The 18,834-nt window shown below is 45.1% G+C and overlaps 1 protein-coding gene and 1 long non-coding RNA gene across 14 annotated transcripts in view; one reads left to right on the top strand and one right to left on the bottom strand.

The window, feature by feature from the left end:
* The window catches only part of ush2a (Usher syndrome 2A (autosomal recessive, mild)), a 199,405-nt gene that overhangs the window by 150,309 nt on the left and 30,262 nt on the right, over nucleotides 1-18,834 (bottom strand). For 12 of the 13 annotated variants that reach the window (XR_011982524.1, XM_072699000.1, XM_072698989.1 and 9 more), the window contains 11 exons: nucleotides 18,010-18,205; nucleotides 17,142-17,272; nucleotides 15,593-15,788; nucleotides 11,493-12,140; nucleotides 9,108-9,291; nucleotides 5,914-6,077; nucleotides 5,037-5,195; nucleotides 4,138-4,635; nucleotides 2,875-3,153; nucleotides 1,612-1,781; nucleotides 262-406 (listed from right to left, as the gene is read on the bottom strand). Coding sequence is in view for 12 of the 13 variants with exons in the window: in XM_072699000.1 (XP_072555101.1) it covers nucleotides 262-406; nucleotides 1,612-1,781; nucleotides 2,875-3,153; nucleotides 4,138-4,635; nucleotides 5,037-5,195; nucleotides 5,914-6,077; nucleotides 9,108-9,291; nucleotides 11,493-12,140; nucleotides 15,593-15,788; nucleotides 17,142-17,272; nucleotides 18,010-18,205 (2,770 nt within the window). In the remaining variant the exon portion in view is untranslated. Of the gene's footprint in view, nucleotides 1-261; nucleotides 407-1,611; nucleotides 1,782-2,874; nucleotides 3,154-4,137; nucleotides 4,636-5,036; nucleotides 5,196-5,913; nucleotides 6,078-9,107; nucleotides 9,292-11,492; nucleotides 12,141-15,592; nucleotides 15,789-17,141; nucleotides 17,273-18,009; nucleotides 18,206-18,834 lie in introns of those variants that run through there. The other variant, XM_072698999.1, reaches the window with a different exon arrangement.
* Nucleotides 1,676-5,703, top strand: LOC140578388 (uncharacterized). Its single transcript, XR_011982525.1, has 4 exons — nucleotides 1,676-1,809; nucleotides 2,896-3,193; nucleotides 3,285-3,389; nucleotides 5,621-5,703. It is a non-coding gene; the product is annotated as an uncharacterized lncRNA (long non-coding RNA).

Below are 18,834 nucleotides of genomic sequence, written 5' to 3'. Positions count from 1 at the left end.
CTGACCTTGGAAATACTGACTTTCTGATCACAACCACAGCCTCGCTGAACCACACTCCAACAACTCCATCAATCACACTTATATCTAAAAGATACACTTACTTATCTAACTTTCACTTTAAGAGAAGTACAGTAGAGGGAAGGTTTATATTTTATGTCAGCTATGCCATCAGTTATCTCCGTTATTCACCATCAAAACTGGTGAAGAAGTGTGAATACTGCCCAGGAAAGTGCCCGGCGCGATCGGCACGTCCTTGCTTACCGGCTGGCAGCGTGCGTCCCGTCACAGGGGGGCTGGCCACACACCCCAGCCTGTTGCACAGCTCCACTGTGAAGTTGTACTCTGAGTAGGGCCTCAGGCCCTCAACGGTGTACTCCCGCTCCTCTGGGGACACGGTGCGGAGGACCTGCCAGAGGGGGAAAGAGGGGCACCTCAGCAGGTCTGGGGAGCAGGTGCAGTACACGGTGCGACCACAAGGGGATTTAGAGGGGCACCTCAGCAGGCCTGGGGAGCAGGTGCAGTACACGGTGCAACCACAAGGGGATTTATATCCCACTGATGCTCATCCTCAGGAGCATCACAGTATTGTGTCAGTCATCCATCTATCCTCAACTATCCAGTACAGGTTTGCCCTGTTATTAGTAACATACACAAAAACTACTCTGCTCACTTCAGTTACCAAGAGCAGCAACATGTTCTCTATCAGGTGAAGAGTGCCAACAAAGAACTGCATCATAAGCTATAGAGCAGAAAGTCTTCACATTCATTGCACATAAAATTTAATTTCAACCTTCGCATATCCCATCTTACTCTCCAGTGAGACACACATATACAAGTGAGGGCAAAGCTTGGGGTCAGACCAGAGGGTCAGGCCATTTATCCGACAGCCTTTGAGCAGCGGGGGCATGCTCAAGGGCCCACCGGTGATGATTATACCACCAGCCTTGGGATTTGAGCAGGTGACCTTCTGGACACGGGCCCTGGCTCCTAACCCGCAGAGCCACACAGCGCAAGTGATATAGTGAGCCTGTTTTGAGATACAACTATAATTAGCTAAATAACAAACATTTTAATGGCTACAGATTAAGACAAGGCTTTTGCCATTAGTTGCAGATTGTGCTTGTATAATCAGTGTCTTGACACCATTCTATACTGTATGAGCCCTCCTGTATGCATGGGATTCTCTTAGGAATACCATGCCAATCTTTCATGGGATTAAACCTGTACACAACCTCTATCAACTGAATTGTGGGCAATAACAGGTAGCATAGGATAGCTCTTTAAAATGGATTCTGGGGACTGCTCATTCATTTTAGGGTGGGGCATCCTTTTCTTGGGTTTTCCCAGCAGGCAGCACCGCGCCTACATACCAAGAGAGCGGTCTTGTTTGTGTAGCATGCATTATGTATCGGTGATGTACAACAAGCCTGGCTGGCTAAACTGCACTTCTGCTGTGCACTTATTGGCAGACAGAGTAATGAGCTCTGAGTGAACTTAAAGTACATTAATATTGACATTATAAGGCATCGCGGGGCTTTTGTTTTCGTTTTTCAACGGTCGTTTAATTTATGCGGGAAGATTTGTCAAACGCGGCGAAGTGGGGCACGGTACCGTGGAGATGACAGGCGGCGCGGACCGGTGCAAGGCCTGCTCCCGGTGCAGGCGGACCGCGTACTTCATGACCTTGCCCCTGGCGTCCCTGCTGCTGGGCGTTTCCCAGCTGACCGTCAGCGAGGAGGGGGAGATGGGAATTACCCGAGGTGTAGGCATGTGCCTTGGCTCTGCGGGGCACAAACACGGAGACCCGGGGTAAATTAATAAACCACCGCCCGATAATTACATGTGTCGCTCGTGGTTATATTTTTAAAAACGTCTTTAAAACGCAACGCGCACATTTATTTCACTACTCTAGCGTCCGACTGCAGCACTTTAAAACTTTGAAATGTATATTTCAAAAACAGATTTTCCTCCTTCAAAAAAACAGATGTTACCCTTTTTAAGAAACCATAAAGTACCTGACAGCTTTAAACCGCGAAGTGCAACACATCCAAGTACACACTCTTTCTGTCAGAGTAACATACGCAAATATGTAAATAGAAGTTTGTATTTCACACGTACGTCAGATTGTTGGGAAGAGAGAGAACCCGAAACATGGCTGACAGTAACGGTTCCGGGATTTCCACCTGTCTCGCGCACACCGAGGCTGCCGCGGTTATCCGAGCTAAAGACTGCACGCCAAGCTTTTTTCTTTATTCCTTTTAAGCACATTGTGCAAAGAAAAAAAAACACTGGACAAAAAAAAAGACGGACAGGGAAGCCTATCCATGTTAATTTTCCCGCCTGCTCTCCCGGGCGAGCTGTCAGGCAGCTTCCGGATCACCGGCGTTCTCTGCCTCTCGCTGCTGAATATGCGCGTATTGAAAAATCGATTCCGCGAAGGAAATCAGAGGCTCTCGGCTTTTCCCATATCAGATGACCGAAACTGATACAGTTACGGGGAGAATATATGGATTATTTTCCCCCCTCATGCCACAGAGACACAGCTTGCTGCATGAAATATAATTTACGGTTATTTCGTACTGCTTTAAATGCTGTTTGGGGCAGACCTTTAATTTAATAAGGAATATAATCACTTTCAAATTCAAAATTATATCGTTACCCCCAAACCCACCACACACAGTATTTACCGAAGGAAAAAATAAAGCAGTGATTTTGAATGGAACTTAATATCTCTTAATATCTGCACAATTACCATTATACATAATTCATTATGATATCTAGAGGCATGCCAAGCCACAAAGGAACAGAATTTGAAGGAATAATAAATATTAAGTCTTAACCAATTTGACTGGGATAAATTCAATGGGGCCTCACCCCCCTCTTCCGTCTTCCCAGTCGCCCATTCAGAGAGCGTGCTACCCGCCATGTTGGCTGACAGCACCCTGAACTGATACGTGGAGAAGGGCTCCAGGTCCATCACGGTGGCACTGCTCTGCGGTGGGGTCAGGGCACCCTTGTTGCTCGCACCCGGGGTTGGCTGCGGACTGAGCCATCCACTGCTGGAGAAAACCCTCCGTTCTGGGATGGGGGTGGCACCATGGTCCTGGGACTCCACAGGTCCGCGCATGAAGAGCTCGTGCCTGATTATTACGCCTGAGGAGACGCCAAATGTCTTACAGGGGACTGGAAAAAGGTGGTAAACACTATTCTACCCACTTCCTAATATGATATGTTATGGAACCCCACATATCCCTCCATTTTCTGTAACCACTTGTCCCACTCAGGGTCATGGGGGGTCTGGAGCCTAACCTGAAGGCTATGGGTGCAAGGAATGGAACAACCCAGGATGAGACACCAACCCATCACAGGGCACATCTTTAGGCGATTTGGTAACTCCGATTAACCTCAGCATGTTTTTGGAGTGTGTGTGTGTGTGTGTGTGGGGGGGGGGGGGTCAGGTACCCAGAGGAAAGCCCATGACAACATGCAAACTCCACACACAACGGAGACTAGAAACCTGGTTCCAGAAGAATGAGGCGACAGTGCTAACCCGAGAACCACCACGCCATCCTACCTATGGCCATCCACTTTCTCACTCTTATACACACCATTCATATCTATGAGTAAATCTGATAACACAAATTCACCTTAACATTTTTGGACTGGGAGGGGGCTAGAGTACCCATGGGAAACCCCACATCGACATGGGGAGAACATGCAAACCCCTAAACACAGAACCAAGGGGGAGACTTGAACCCTGGCTAACCCCTGCACCCCATACATTTAAAATGTATTAATTGTATTCCTAGCTTTGTTCAAATAAGTATAGTTAGTGGTATCATGGCACATAGGAGTCATATATTTAAAACCATCACTGCTTCTGCTAGCTATGTGTCCTATTTTGTCTAAATTACAAGATGATCCAAAGCACTGGAAAAGACTGGAAAAGTTGAAGGTGAAAGTGAAAAGGGAGCAGTGACCAGGCAGGTGGACTGAAACATAATGAATATGCTATTGGGAAGTCTGAGGATCCTTACAAAAAGGGACTGGCGTCTAAATAGTCGCTAGCAGTCACTAACTCAGGTTGAGGTCATGAGATATGAGTAGCTTATTCAGAAGCAGTATTTACTGACATACCATTGGGCTGTGCTGGGGGGTCCCAGGTCACTGAGAGCCGAGTCAGCCCATTGGTGCTGACCCGCGGTGCAGGTTGGAGCTGAGGTGCTGCCTGGGGGGTAGTCAGACCCAATGGCTTGCTCTGGGTGCAGCCGGCACTGGTGCAGGCCCGCAAGCTGAAATTATAGCGGGTGAAGGGACTCAAGCCACTCGCTGTGGCTTCGGTACCAAGCCCAGAGTAGTGGACCCGCTCCTCCTGATCACCCATGGCAACGGCGCTCAGCATGTAGCCTTTGACTGGGCCGACGGCGTGCCGAGGACGTGTCCAGTTGAAGGTGGCACTGGTGGGCGTGGCCCTGCCCATGAGATGCAGGCTGAGATGCTCAGGCAGGGGGATGCCAGCCAGGGTGCGGTAGCTGACCCGTGCGCTGCTTGTGTGGCCGCGGACGTTGCTGGTCACCAGCTGGTACGAGTACATGGTATACGGGGACAGGCCGGTGTCTACGAAGACCTGGGGTTCTGATCATTTCAATATGACAAATATACAAATAAGACACTCTTATTATGCAAGAGCAGTTAAGCATTAAGTAAATAGGGCAACGAAAATCTATTTTTTCACATCTTGAAAATACATATGTGACATGTCATTAAGTCGGCATGCAACTTTATCATCATTACTACAGTCATTACCATGGTAATGTGGCAGCATTGGTGGTTCAAACATATAACCGCCAAAGAGAGATTTCTTGGTCCCTGGTGCCAACAGAAGCCATGCCTAATGCGTGGTCTGGCTGGTGCATTTTTAAGTCACAACGAGGACATTTCAGTGCAAATGCTCCCCAGAGCATTTTTGCGACAGCGTGTGAGGTAAACACAGTAACGGGGGTCAGATTTAGGCACGAAGAGAAGCAGGAGCGTACCGAACGGGTGCTGGGCATGGAGAGTGGCAACCTCGTGCGAGTCCCGCAGGAGGGCATATTTCAGCATGTTGCTATTTGGGGAGTCGGGGGGGCTCCAGGTCAGCTGGATGGCACTTGCGTTCAAGACTTGGCCTGTAGGGGGCGGCTGCTGAGACGGAGCTGGGAGAAGATCGCAGTGTTGCGGGGGGAGGTGAGGCAAAAAAACAAACAGACAAATCTATACCATTATGGTTCATTGTGGCTGTTACATGGATTAAACAGATCTCTCTAGAAGTGTAAGTGGCAAGGTTAAATATTGAGGATGTTAGCAAATGGGACAAATGGAGCAGGGATAAACCTTGAAACAAACATGTTTTATGCGCAAAAATGCTAACTTAATAAAACAGATTTGTGGGGTAATAGCTTCAGACATTAACCATCCCTTTTCCCTCCAAACTGCGCAGACATTAAAGGCTATAAAAGGGGAGGTGGAGCAAACTGGCCACCCACTCCCGTGGGCACGCGGTGCTCGCAAATCCCCCCCTCATAAATGAGCCGAGGGATGTTTGTCGCACATAAGGACGTTTTACGTTTTATATCGACAGGGACAGCACTTGGCATACTGAGGAGGCTGCGAGGTGCTCAGGGGCCCAGTCGCCTCCAGTCGTATACGTGCCGGGATTTAGAGGAAACTGCTAAGCATTTCATTTCTTTTTTTTTTTTTTTTTTTTTTAAGTATTATGTTTCAGATTAAAATTCAATGAAATGAGTGTGATTAGTTACGCTTCTTGGCGTAAGGAATTAGCCTTAGTAGCATTAACGCTAAAGCACATGTCCTGTTGTGAATTAAGAGACCTTAACAAGCAGTGCAAAGAGGTGCATCAGGTTTCGCACTGACATTGACTGCAGCCCAGCTGGTTGCTGGCGTCCATGTGACTGGCCCCCGCAGCACAGGTGTCACACCTGTCCCCGCGCACGAAGGCCTTGCAGTGGCACCGTCCCGACTCGGGGTGGCAGGTGCCATTCAGGCTGCCCGCGGGATCGCAGCCGCACTCTTCACACCTTTGGGGGGGGGGGGGGGGGGCAGCAGTTAGCCACAAAATAAATAAAGAAAAAGCTGGAAATGCAAATAATAAAGTAGACGATTAGCTTCAGATTGTTTTTGAAATGACATCCATAGCTATATACTACTGACTGTAATTAGTGATGCTGACGGAAAAATACTAGCCTTGAGCAGCAGGATTATCTGAATGGACCAACTGTTTTAATTCTGCTGGGTGGGGGGTTGTCACGAGCATTCAGTACAAACTCACAGTCAAGTAATGAAACAATATGCTTGGATCTTGTATTATATTCAAGTTTGAAAGGTTTACTGTCCCTGAGTGACACACAACAAGATTACAATACTCACTTCCAAAGCCGATACAATACGAATATTAACTGTAAAAAAATGTAAAGGCAGTAACCAATATATAAAAGTAAACATTTATTGAGGTAGTCAAACTATAAAAGAGATGAATTATAAAGAAACAGACTACTAAGACTGTGACTGGAGAGAAGAAAAGGATATTGCTTTGCCACAATGCAGAGGAATCATTAAACTCAACCCAACATCACAGCTTACAATGTACACTCGTGTCCCATTCTATGGGCTGTCTTCATGATAACGAGCACGAGTGTTAAGTGGACCAAAGGGGGCGGGAGTGTCCATGATTCTCCAACAGACCTCTTTGGTGCCTGTCAGTTTGTCTCACGGGCCGTGTGAAGCCATGGGGAGCCAGAGCCCAGGCCGAGCAGGGAGCAGACACCTGACACCCTTCAGCAGACCCGATAAAAGCCACAGACCCGTAATGAGCTGGAAATTTGCGCTGGCAGCTGAGGGGGTTCTGCGGCCGTGCGGGTTCACGGCAGTTTGACCTTGACTCTTTATAAGGAGACAGAAAGATAAATAAATCATACCAGTTTCCTTTGGTTAAAAATACGTTTTTCTTTAAACTAGATCTCAGTGAACTGGTTAAACTTATGCCAAAATTTCAGTTCATGTTCTCGCCCCCTGGGCTTGTGGGTCAGCTATTTTCCCTATGAAGTATGAACTTCACCAAATCTTTTCTCCCATTCACGTTCAGGGCTTGTCCAATCAGCACATCACACTTTTCTCCAATGGACTGACTCACGTCATTCACAAGTGTGGTTAACAGAAGCAGTGGATCCATGAAAAAAAAAACACACACACACCGGATCTCTCTAACTTTAGGGCTCAGTCACAGTTACCCCATAATCCATACCAGCTTTATCTAACTTGAAGCAAAACAGCTTTTCCAGCCTTTTTAAGAAAGGATAATGGATAACCAGCCTGCTGGTCCTAGAGCTGTTTAGTGGCGACAGTGGAAGAATCTTAAATTAAGTTACGATTGCAACATAATTTGCAATTATGCGTTATGAAAAAAACCCGACACTTCCTGACTAAATGTCAACACTGAAAGTACTAAATTGCAAACCAGAAAAACAAATTTATTTGCATAGATAAAGAACCAGATATAATCTCTCTCTCTGTGAGAAAAAATACATATTTTTTCCAAGGTTAAATGATTATCCAAACAAGACTTTCTACCGTCTATATTATATCATTTACCATTATAAAAATATTCCATAACCATGTTGCAAGTTTAACATCCTAGATTAAATAAAGTGCAGTGGAGGGTAGAATATATGAAAACAAAATAAGATGTATTGCCTTATTGATTCAGGGAGGATAAATGAGTTTATGATATTTAGATAAAGAAATCTTTATTGTGTTGAATCTCTCAATACAGTTAAAGCTTTCCCTGTAATCAGTTTAAATAGTTCATTTTTCATCCATATGAGAGAGAGGGGGCTTGTGGATAGATTGTATAAACAATGATCTGTCACGTCGGGTATGGATTTACAATTTGTGGTGTCCATCGGTCGTGCAGTTGATGTATCGAAAACACACATTTGCCGTGTTTGCTGCTTGTCAGCTTGCATCACAATTAATGTTCTCTCTTCACGCATTGAGGCAAGACTCTGTTTCGGGAAACACTGAAAGGGAGGCAGCGATCGCGACACTGGCGAATCGGTTTAGCTTTCAAGCACCGATCCAGCATTTTGACATCCATCAAGGGCCCGGATCTAAAATTTCGACAGTTGTTCTAGGTTGCCTCCCTTTTCAGGAAGATTCTGAAATCATTGTTTTCCAGGACATATCAGGTTTACACACTGCTGAGGAGCAGATGAAAGACACTTTATCTAAGCCAATATATTTATTCCATGGAGCTTTTTGTTCTGTGTATCGTTAAACATGGAAAATGCGTGATGTATTTACCATTCACCATAAACGACGTCTAACAAGTCAAGTGTGCCGACAGTATTAATACTGTTTCATTTAGAAATAGGTCGCTTTAATGACTACTCTGACCTTTAAAAGTAATTCCAAACCTGCAGGCCTCTAACCAGCTAGCTGAATGAAATGGCTAAAATAAAAATAATTTTTTAAAATATGGATGTATGAGGTGTCTGGGCCAGTTCCCGAGGACGTGTCGGCCACCCGCGAGCCACCCGATAGCTAGAGCGCCGAGATTCCTCCAATCAGGGCAGCCCCCGCTTGGCACCATGTGAGAAAGGAGAGGACGGCAGGGGGTGTGAACCAGGGAAGCACGCGCCCGCTGCCTCACGCTTCCTGGCACACACGGGGGGGACACTGCGGTCAGCCAAACTTAAAACTCAACTAGCAAGGGAGGTAACTGAAGGAAATCCATAGTAATAATTAGCTAAAGTGTCATTTCAGCTATGCTGCCGCACAGAGGCAAAACACTGTAACTGCACATTTTATCAAAATCGAAAGTGGGTGTCTTGGGTTGTTTTATCTCGTGACAAATATCTAAATTCAGCTGGGCTCGGTTTTGAAGAACCACACCATCGTTTACCTACCTACTACATACACGAGTGGACCGTCCATTTTCTCGGTGTCAGCTTAGTTACCGTGTTTTGCAGTATGGGATGTTAATATTAGTGATTAGTGCCACAGTAATACAGATAGCAGTGCTTCCACGTGGCCGGTGGTGCAAAACTCACCTGCCAGCAACAGGGTCGAAACCACGGTAGCGCTCCTCACACTGGTCACACCTGCGGCCGGCCACCGAGGGGTGCCGGCAGGCACACTGGCCCGTCTCCGCCTCGCAGGCCGGGCTGAGAGCCCCCGCAGGGTGACACTCGCACTCCCGGCACCCGCTGGCTCCCAGGGGCGACCGGGAGAACCCTGGGGGGGGGGGGGTGACAGGTCAGACTCGAGCAATTGCAATTCAGCACAGGGCTCCAGGATGCCGAGCTCTGCCCCAGAATGGCCGACCTCCCAGCGAGCAGCTCGGGGGTCCAGCGTAACCTTAACAGATAAAATTTACTGGCTGTGGTATCTCTATTTTGGGGGGGGGGATGAATCATAGGCGCGCCACTGGCATTCTCCGCATCCATCTGGCCGAGCCCCCCAGCCTAAGATGTCTCAATCACAGGGCGCTTCCCCCTCGGGTGAAATACAGCCAGGCAGTGGCCTGGGCAAGGGGGGGCTACAGAAATGCAGTCATCAGCCGCCCCCCCCAGAGGGGCCCCCTCGCTCTCTATCACCACTTTCAATTTACTCCTGCCATGGCCATGCACGGCACACATGCTTTATGTGCCCCAGCGTCTGCCGGTTCCGTCGGCCTGTCCGGCAGCGACATCGCCTCCATCTCAGCAGGAGGCTCCGGCTGCAGCTCTGCCTCTCCGCCGTCGCCTTTCTCACACTTACGGATCTCGTCAGTTCCTCATGCTCAGCGGCAGAACATGAGCGCCACAATGACTTCTATGCTTAATCACATAATGTATATACACTGCTCACGGAAGGTCTTGGGATGTATGCTTAATTGAGTAAAGATATTGCAAATTTATTGGTTTTATAACAAAAATCACAACTTCAAGCTGTCCCATTGGGCGTTTTTTAATTAGTAACACCTTTGCAATAACATAAAACACCAAAACATTGTGTTTAGTATCCCTTTGGGAGCCAATGATTGCGACTTCAACTAATAGTAAAATGGCAAGAACAGAACTGAATGAGTCAGTCAAAAAAATTATGACACTTAATAAAAAGAAAATGTCTGTGCGGAAGATATGTGCTGGTATCTCAAACATTGCCTGTCAATGGACTTTTGTTATGAAACCAATAAATTTTAAACAACATTTTTACAGAATTAAGGAAACGTCCCAAGACTTTCGGTGAGTACTGTATAGGCATTTATTATGCAGTACTTTGTGAAAGTTATAGGCAGTCAAAGAAAATGTTTAAAGCTATTTATCTGTGTAGTACATGTATTTGCTTAGAAAAAAACACAATTTAATATTAAAAGAATTGCAGATTAATTGTAGCACAATAAAAACAAATAAGAATTTCTTCTACTTGCCCTGTTAGGTGGCTAGAAGCAAAGGCGCCATAAAGAGGGGAAGTTAGGATGGTCAGAGAGCCCACGAGTGACAGGGGCTCTAAAAAACATAACTGGATTGGTCTGGACTGGGGGGCCAATATCTCCAGCAGCACCCCTAGTTAGAAGAGCCCCTCTTTGGTTCCCAAACCTCTCCTTTGGGCAACCACAGACATTCCATGCATTTGCTAAATCTCACCACCAGATCACTTAATTCACAGAATTAGTTATATAATTTGATTCATAATTAGCCAAAAATAGTATACTAGTAGTTCAATTCAAGTCACAGACATAATATTATAGCTTAACACCAACATAAAGAACACTTAAATATCCTTTTCTTTGACTGCCTAAGATGTTTTACACAGTACTGTACATGAATATAAAGCACACGTTATTGTGTGATTCATCGTTTTTCTTTCATAAAAAGCACACCTCATCTTAATATTAATTTTATCTTTTCAAGAAATGTTTAGTTTTCTGACAGCAAGACGTCTTGATGCTAAGTTCCGTATTTGAGTCTTGGCTTCCTGACACTAGCCATCCGCCAAAGTGCGAGATAAGCTAAGGGCTAAGCTAAGGGCTAAGCTAAGTGATTGTCTTTATCACAGACAGTGTGGCAGCTGTTGCCACTGGCGCAGGGACACAGTGACCACTGGACTCGTGGCAGCCATCCGTCGTTCGATTTAATAACCTGCGCAAAAGAGATGCCGGGTTGTGGTCCAAGCGGCGCCGAGGTGACAAAGAATCCCACCCAGAGCGCAACTTTGCTTGTGCTGACATCGAGCAAACTGGGTGCCAATGGGCAAGCTGGCACGAGGAAGGGCCCAAATGAGGCTGCCAGGTAGACGTCACCTCCAGGGTGACACGGACGAGGACATGGAGTAAAGAAGGGACACTCTGGAATGAAGAACAGCCCTCGCGCCAAAAGGAGCTGAAATATTCAATTAATCATGATTGTTGGACACACTGGGTCTATAGACAAGGTATGGACAGAGAGATGTACCTGGCCTACAGGTGGAGCAGTCCTGGCTGTGGCGGGAAGGCTGACAAACACACTGGCCGCTGACTGCATCACACACCGTGCCCAGCACAGTACCGGTGGGGTCGCACTGGCATGGCCGACAGCCCAGGAACTCAAGTGCAGTGCTCAGGTTGTAGTGGTGGGGGGAGCAGTGAGTGCACCGTGGGCCCTGGATGCCGGCCTTACAGGGACACTGGCCGGCAGCCTTGTCACAGACACTGCTGCCATTGAATGTCCCTCTGGGGTCACACTGGCAGGGTAGGCAGCCCAGAGGGTCGTCACGGTCCAGGCTGTGGAATCCGTCCCGGCAGGCATCGCACCTTCGCCCACCCGCACGGGGCTTGCACACGCACTGCCCAGTCACTGGGTCACAGGTGTTCCCCGGGACAGTCCCAGCGGGGTGGCAGTCACATGGCCGGCAGGTCCCGGTGGCGCTCAGTCCGAAGGAGCCCGGCACGCAGGCGTCACACAGAAGCCCCCGGACTCGTGGCCTGCACTCGCACTGGCCCAGGGAGGGGTCGCAAGATGGGTGCAGAGACCCGTTCAGGTTGCAGCTGCAGGGAACGCAGCCCACTGGGTTGGAGCTGTTGAGGAACTTGAAGCCAAAGTTGCAGCGGTCGCAGGTAAGACCTTCAAGAGACAATGAGAGCAGAGATGCTTAAAACTGGCTGCTACTGTACTTTAACTTAATAATGGATGACTATGATGTATTTGTAACCAAAATGTGTCTATTTATGACATTCCTTACAGACAATCAAACTTGTAACATCAATAAGAAACATGGCCTTTAATTTCATTTAGGTTTCCTTCATATTTATATTATTTTTCCACAAATAGCTCTGAAACACTTCAAACGAATACGATCCATAACTAAGGCGGGTCAGTACGTGTTCAGTCCAGCCAAGTCAAAACTCACATTTTCAAACACGTAGCTAAACAAACAAACAAAAAAGAATAAGGGGAAAGAAAAAAAATTATAAATCACACGTGAATAAAATGTGGGAAATTCCACCATTAGGGGGGGGGGGTCCGATTACATTGATGGATAACCCACCCCAGGCATAGCACTTAATTTCACTAAGAGGAAATAAATAAATTAACGGGTACAAGAAAGGCAGCAAGATGTAAAAATAACTGTGAGGCAGAAAAGAATCGCAGCTCGTTTGGAACCAGCCAACGCGGTCTACGCGGATTCACACCATATTGGTTCTTTTTTTTTTTTTTTAATATGCACAGCACTTATTTGAATATGCCATACATATTCCTGACAGGTAATCTATTCCTAATGTTGCTACGCCAAGCCTACAGGGCATGCAGTTCAGAGTTAACAAGTACAAAGAGCTCAGGCCGCCCGCCGGTCCTGCCATTTTATTCCTGTTCGAAGGACCCACTTTAATAAACTTACAGCTACTTAATATATTTCCTCCGATTTGCGCTTTACCACTCTATATTAAGTGTGTGCTGCAATTATCTTTGCACACACACAATTTTTAGCATTTTAATCGCTATCATTAAGACTAAGCATAAAGCATTTAATGATTAACAACATTCACTTTTCTGTGTATTTTTGGAGCAAAAAAAAAGCAATGAATTATGACAATAATAAACTGACCTTTTTATGTCTGTTTCACTTTAAAAAATGGGGATGGGATACAAGTGAATTAAAATGTAATGCATTTTGCAGCAGGACAGGCTGGCATTTTTGTGAGTCTTTAGCTTGCATCCACACGCTTGTGTGATAGTCAAAAACAAACAAACAAACAATGATGCAACACAAATACGGCCAGGAGAATGCAGGCGTCGGATGCCAGTCTGCCCACACCCAACCATGTGGGCATGGCACTAACTGCTGCTGATGAATTCATTCATACATTGTACCATGGACCACAGAACTTGGGGGTGGAGTAGAGTGGCACCCAGGGCAGTTCCTGGGTAATTTTTGGAGCATCATGAAGAACGCAGTGGCAAACAATCACCTACAAACAATGTAAAGCAAAATAAAAAAAAACCTGAATTTTATGTTATTTATCAAAAGGTTGCATTGTTTTTCAAAGCAAAACAGATAAGTGGACATGACTTCATGCCCCCCCGGATGTGTTCTGTGGTCCATGCATTACACTAACACATAAACATATTTGTAAAAATTTTACTGGCCTGCGAATTACCTGCACCAAAACCATTATTTAATATAATGCTATATTAAATACGTAAACATATATTATACTATAAACGCTAAATTTTATGCAGTCAGCTAGTACCTAAATGTGCAACTAAATTGGGGTCAGTTACTAAGGTTTACAATTATGTCGTGCATATTACATATATGCATAAATATGTTCCCATGTACTGCTACGTGAGCTTTGCGACAATGCGCCCCTCACTTTATCAGTAATGCTCTGTGCATAATATCCCCATACATCAACATTTCAAAGTGCATTATGTACATGCTGTACTTTGGGAACTTGATAAATTTTGTCCTTATGAAGCTGCTGCTCCGCTCCAATATTGTGGAGGTAATAAATTGCTATAATCAAATCTAATTTCTGAAAAATACCTGTGGGAGCAACAAACAAAAAAGCGAGTCTTGTAAGAAGCGTGAAAAATAACAGAGACGGGGGCAGTTTATTATAATCAGCTCGGCATTGAATTACAAAATTAAAATTGGGTGGCCCTTGATAACCAGACTTGGCGATATACATGATTTCATGAGTAACTTCGTTTGCATTTCATAGGAAACAGTTCAAAGGCACACAGAGGGAGAGAAAGAGAACAGATTTATCACAAAGGCCCTGGAAAACCAGGAGGAAAATGCATTTGGCGCTACAGGGTTCGCACACTTTTCGATCAACAAATTTCCATGACTTTTCCATGACTTCTCCAGGACTTCAAGCTAAATTTCAAAAAGCATTTTTTGTTCAGCCCATTCAGGAAAAGTGTTCTATAGTTATTAAACGATCTGCATCACATGACACCATTACAAACATGTACTTTGTGCGTTATGATCTTGCATTCATCCTTTGTAAAATTATATGCAATGGAAGGTACCATTATCCAGATATGTATGTTGCTTTTCTCTCTTGCTTAGACACACACTATCAAAGAAGTTGTATAGTTTAATTTCCATCTGGTCTAATAATGGTGAGCTAAACAAATATTTACCAAGTAGACCATCTTTTCTAGCTATCAGCAGATAGACAGTCATTAAATTTATTCCTTACATTTGCAATAACAAGAAACAATAATTATTGAGGTCCACATCTATAATTGAGTTTTTACTAGTAAAAATTGTAAGTACAGGAAATTGTAGAGATCTGAAATTCACATTTTGGATATTTGTAATTTCAGATCTCTAGAATTACTGTAGAGATAGACAATTAAATACCTGTTTCTAAATGCGTATTTTAAAGCCAATGCTCTATAGGAAAGTGCCATGTCGTAACGTATAGAGGGGAATAATGCCACGTCGAGACGTATTTCCTCTAGTTTTCTGCCCCAAGGGCCTTCCATACTCAAGAAAGTATAATCAAGATACTGCTCGAGAGAGACAGGGTTACACTACGAATATTGATTTAAAAAATAAATAAATAATTCTCAAAAATCCCGACTGATCCAAAACTTTTTGATATTTTTATTTTCCATAATTATTATGGGTCTGAAAAACATGATTTCTCAATTCCATGACTTTTCCAGGATTTTCATGACTCTTGAACCCTGCACTAGCAGGTCATATAATTAATGACAGTACTTCTCTAAGAATGCATGTTGTGGGGCAAAATGTAAGCATGTCATTGAATTCGGCAAGATATACATTTTGAAACACTGAGGTTTTAACATGTCCACTGCTGAAACTGTAACACAAAGCCTGTTACAGCTGTAACGGCAGTGGCATTTGCTAATTATTACTTTGCATTTGCAGATAATGCTAATGTTGTCATTTAGCAGGAAGAGATCTGATTGCTTAGCGCTTTCTGAATAATCACCATTCCGGTCGCTACTCTTGAGTTTGCCTTCCTAATCCCGAAAGCTGGAGGAGTGGGACGTCAGAGAGAAGGATGAGAACGGCGATGCTGTTTGATACCTACCGATTACGTTCGCCTTGCAGTGGCATTGACCTGAGTCCTGGTGACAGGTAATATCTGCTTGCATGGTCCCGGCGGTATTACAGTTACAGGCGCGGCAGCCGTCAGGGTGCGAGGGCCGCAGCTCGTAGAATCCGGCCTGGCACTGATTGCACTGCCTGCCAGACACGTGTCGCTTGCACTTACACTGGCCCCCGATCTGTGGAGCAAGGGCAGATCATGTGACTACGCTCCAATTAGGCAGCTTGTGCACTGTGCTGTGAACGCCTGTCACGGAAGAGCGGGCCCTTACACTCCAGGGTCATGCGGAGAAATATCTCACTAACTACACTAGGGTGCTGGAGGGTAGACATTTGACCATGCTTGCTTTTTATCTATTTACATTTACATTACTGATCAGCATTTATCTGTGCATTAAATTTGTGCACAGTCTCTTGAAAAATTCTGTAAAATGATACTGTAGAACTTACATATTTGCAGTATGTTTGACCCTGAAACTAACTGGAACAGAATACATAAAACAATAAGATTTCTTTGGATAAGTTAAAAAGATGACCGTATACCTTTGTGTATAAATGAAAATATCTTAAAACTTTCTAAATGGCATTGCCCACCCACTCACGTATGTGTGAGTCACAGACACTGCAAGGTAGCTGGAAGAGAATGAGATGTGTAAAGGAGAGGGAAAGACAGGGAGGGAGAGAAAGAGAGAGAAAATCGGGAAGAGGAGTATGGGACCTGGAAATGGACAACTGTCTGAAGCTCAGAGAAGCTGCATCTGACACCCCCCCTCCACCCAATACAGGGGGGGAGAGTCAAAATGACAAATTCCGAGCGTGTACTGAGCACCCCAGACAACTCTCACTTTTGAAATTAGGCAAAAATTAAGCCATCAGCCAGAGAGCGAAATAATCATTTGGAGAATTTAAATAAGGCAGCAGCCTCACACTGGTGACCCGGAGATTGATTTTGAATTTGTCATCCACTATATCTATTGACACAAATGTGTCTCTCCAAAATGGGTTTCATGATCTTCGGATAAAGGGGACGGAACGGCTCTCCAGAGATCGCACTTCCTAATGACACTTTTACATACTCGCCAAAATCTGTTACCGATCACAGCTCTGATAAATTGTACTGTGAATACTCAAGTTGCAGCCAGGCACCTCAGAGGCACTTTCCTGCTTCTTGGAGGAATATCGTTATCCGCATCTTCTCCCTATAATCACTGTTGTGATTATAAGTATCCTGCCGCTAATTTCTGAGTCCTATCTGCCACCTGTAACAATCTTTTTGCCCATATTTCTTTGCATACAAGAGCCCATGAATTCTTACTGTAAACATACACCCTAGTGAATACAGGGTTACAGTTAGAGACATGCAGAACAGTCCAGAGCAACTCACAGCAAGCAAGTCAACTGACAAATCCAAGAAATTCTGACGTCAAAACTCCACAAGCACTGTTTGAGCATGTCAATGAGCACATCACAAAGTGACTGTCGTTCCAAGACAGGGGAACATACCTAAGGAAGAGCAGGGAGAGCAGGCTTACCGGATCACAGGCCAGGCGGCCGTTGACAGTTCCTGCTTGCAGGCAGTCGCAGGGTTTACACACATTCTCCATCCACAAGACACTGTTAACCTCTCTATAGAAGGTGTTCCGGCACAATTCACAGTTCCTTCCTTTTGTCGTTTGTGGGGGGGGGGGGTGGGGGGGGGGGGGGGGGGGGGTGGAGTAGGCAGGCAAAGATCAATGTTAAGTGATTAAAATTCAATCATATTATAGGACCATAACTTCAAATTAAAAGCTGCAGTCTCCAGGGCCCTACGGTGAGAAATTCGTAATTTTCAAGATGTCCATTTTAATGTAGCCTTTCAGCCCCTCCTGCCAGAGCTGAAACTGAGCATATGAAACAATGAAGCTGTTAGCGATGCTGCCACCTTACTCCATTAAAACTACCCGCTGTTCTCCAATAACGCCACATCTCTGGCAAAGTCACGTCCAAGGAAAGCTACGCATGCCGCTTCAGTGTGGTGGTCCTGTTGTTTGCCCAAGCCATCATCTTACTGTTGCCTGCATATTTATCGGTTACATTCAGCATTTTATATTACGATTTCTTAAGCAAGTGACTAGGTACCTGGCTTTCAGTTCACAACCAAATAACAATGTTTTATCCTTGAATGCTTTATAAATACAAGAAGCTTCATAATTTACCATTAACTGACATTTGTAATCAAAACAAAGAAGTTATTTAAACAGTTAAAAATAAGTATTGAATAAAGAAAAATAATTATGTAAAAATAGTAACAATTAAACAAAAAAGAAAAAAACAATTATAACTATTGTTGAAGAATATTCTGAACGATTATATTTGAGAAGACATGCCATCTCCTTCCCCTTTCCCAGAATGCAACAGTACCTGTGGTGTTGTGCTGACAGCTGTTACAGACTCCACCTCCAGCACGGAAGTGTTCTCCAGGGACTGGGTCCAGGGTACTGTCGTAGTGACAGGAATCCGCATGGCCGTGACACTGGCACGGCCGGCAGTTATAGGCTTGAAACTGGTTTCCTCTTCTGAAGGGCTTGTCATTGAAGAGAGGCTTGCAGCGTTCACACTGGCAACGACACCGAAAACACAACCATCTGGTGACACCCAGTCAGCAAACGTCCAACAGAAACATTCAGGAAATAAGTCTGTACACAAAACTAGATGCTGTCAAGAACAATAACAATATATTCCCCAGATGGTCTCATCAACACCCTGCCTTCTAACCCTGAAGTCTCCAACACCCCCCAACCTCTACAATATCTATCCCCCCCTACACACTCTCCCCACTTCTGCAAAAATCTTCATTAAAAGCCCAGCTTTGTGTAACTTTCCTCAATATAATCAAGTACACCATATCAGCATCTGTGGCTGTCCTTTCAGGTGCCACCACTAAATGACAATTTTGAAATTAAATGAAAATGAGGCCCCAGATCGTCACCTACACAACGTTCACTGGGGGTGGCCATGGTCAGGCCCCAAAACCACATGTAAAACCAGGACACACACACTAAGGGCAATTCAGAGATGCAAAGGACCCTAAACCACATTTCTCTGGAGTGGATTAGCAGGCCAGAGTACCCACAGGAAACACACAACAGCCATATACACAGGGTCAGGGTAAGGACTGAACCCACAACCTTGGCGTGTGAGGCCACAGAACCAAGCCACCTACACAATCCTCATTCTTGTTACTCT

This window comes from Paramormyrops kingsleyae, chromosome 14, assembly GCF_048594095.1.
Source record: "Paramormyrops kingsleyae isolate MSU_618 chromosome 14, PKINGS_0.4, whole genome shotgun sequence".
NCBI classification, from domain to species: Eukaryota; Metazoa; Chordata; class Actinopteri; order Osteoglossiformes; family Mormyridae; genus Paramormyrops; species Paramormyrops kingsleyae.
The sequence above is the reverse complement of the archived record's forward strand: the minus strand, read 5'-3'. Positions and strand labels throughout refer to the sequence as shown.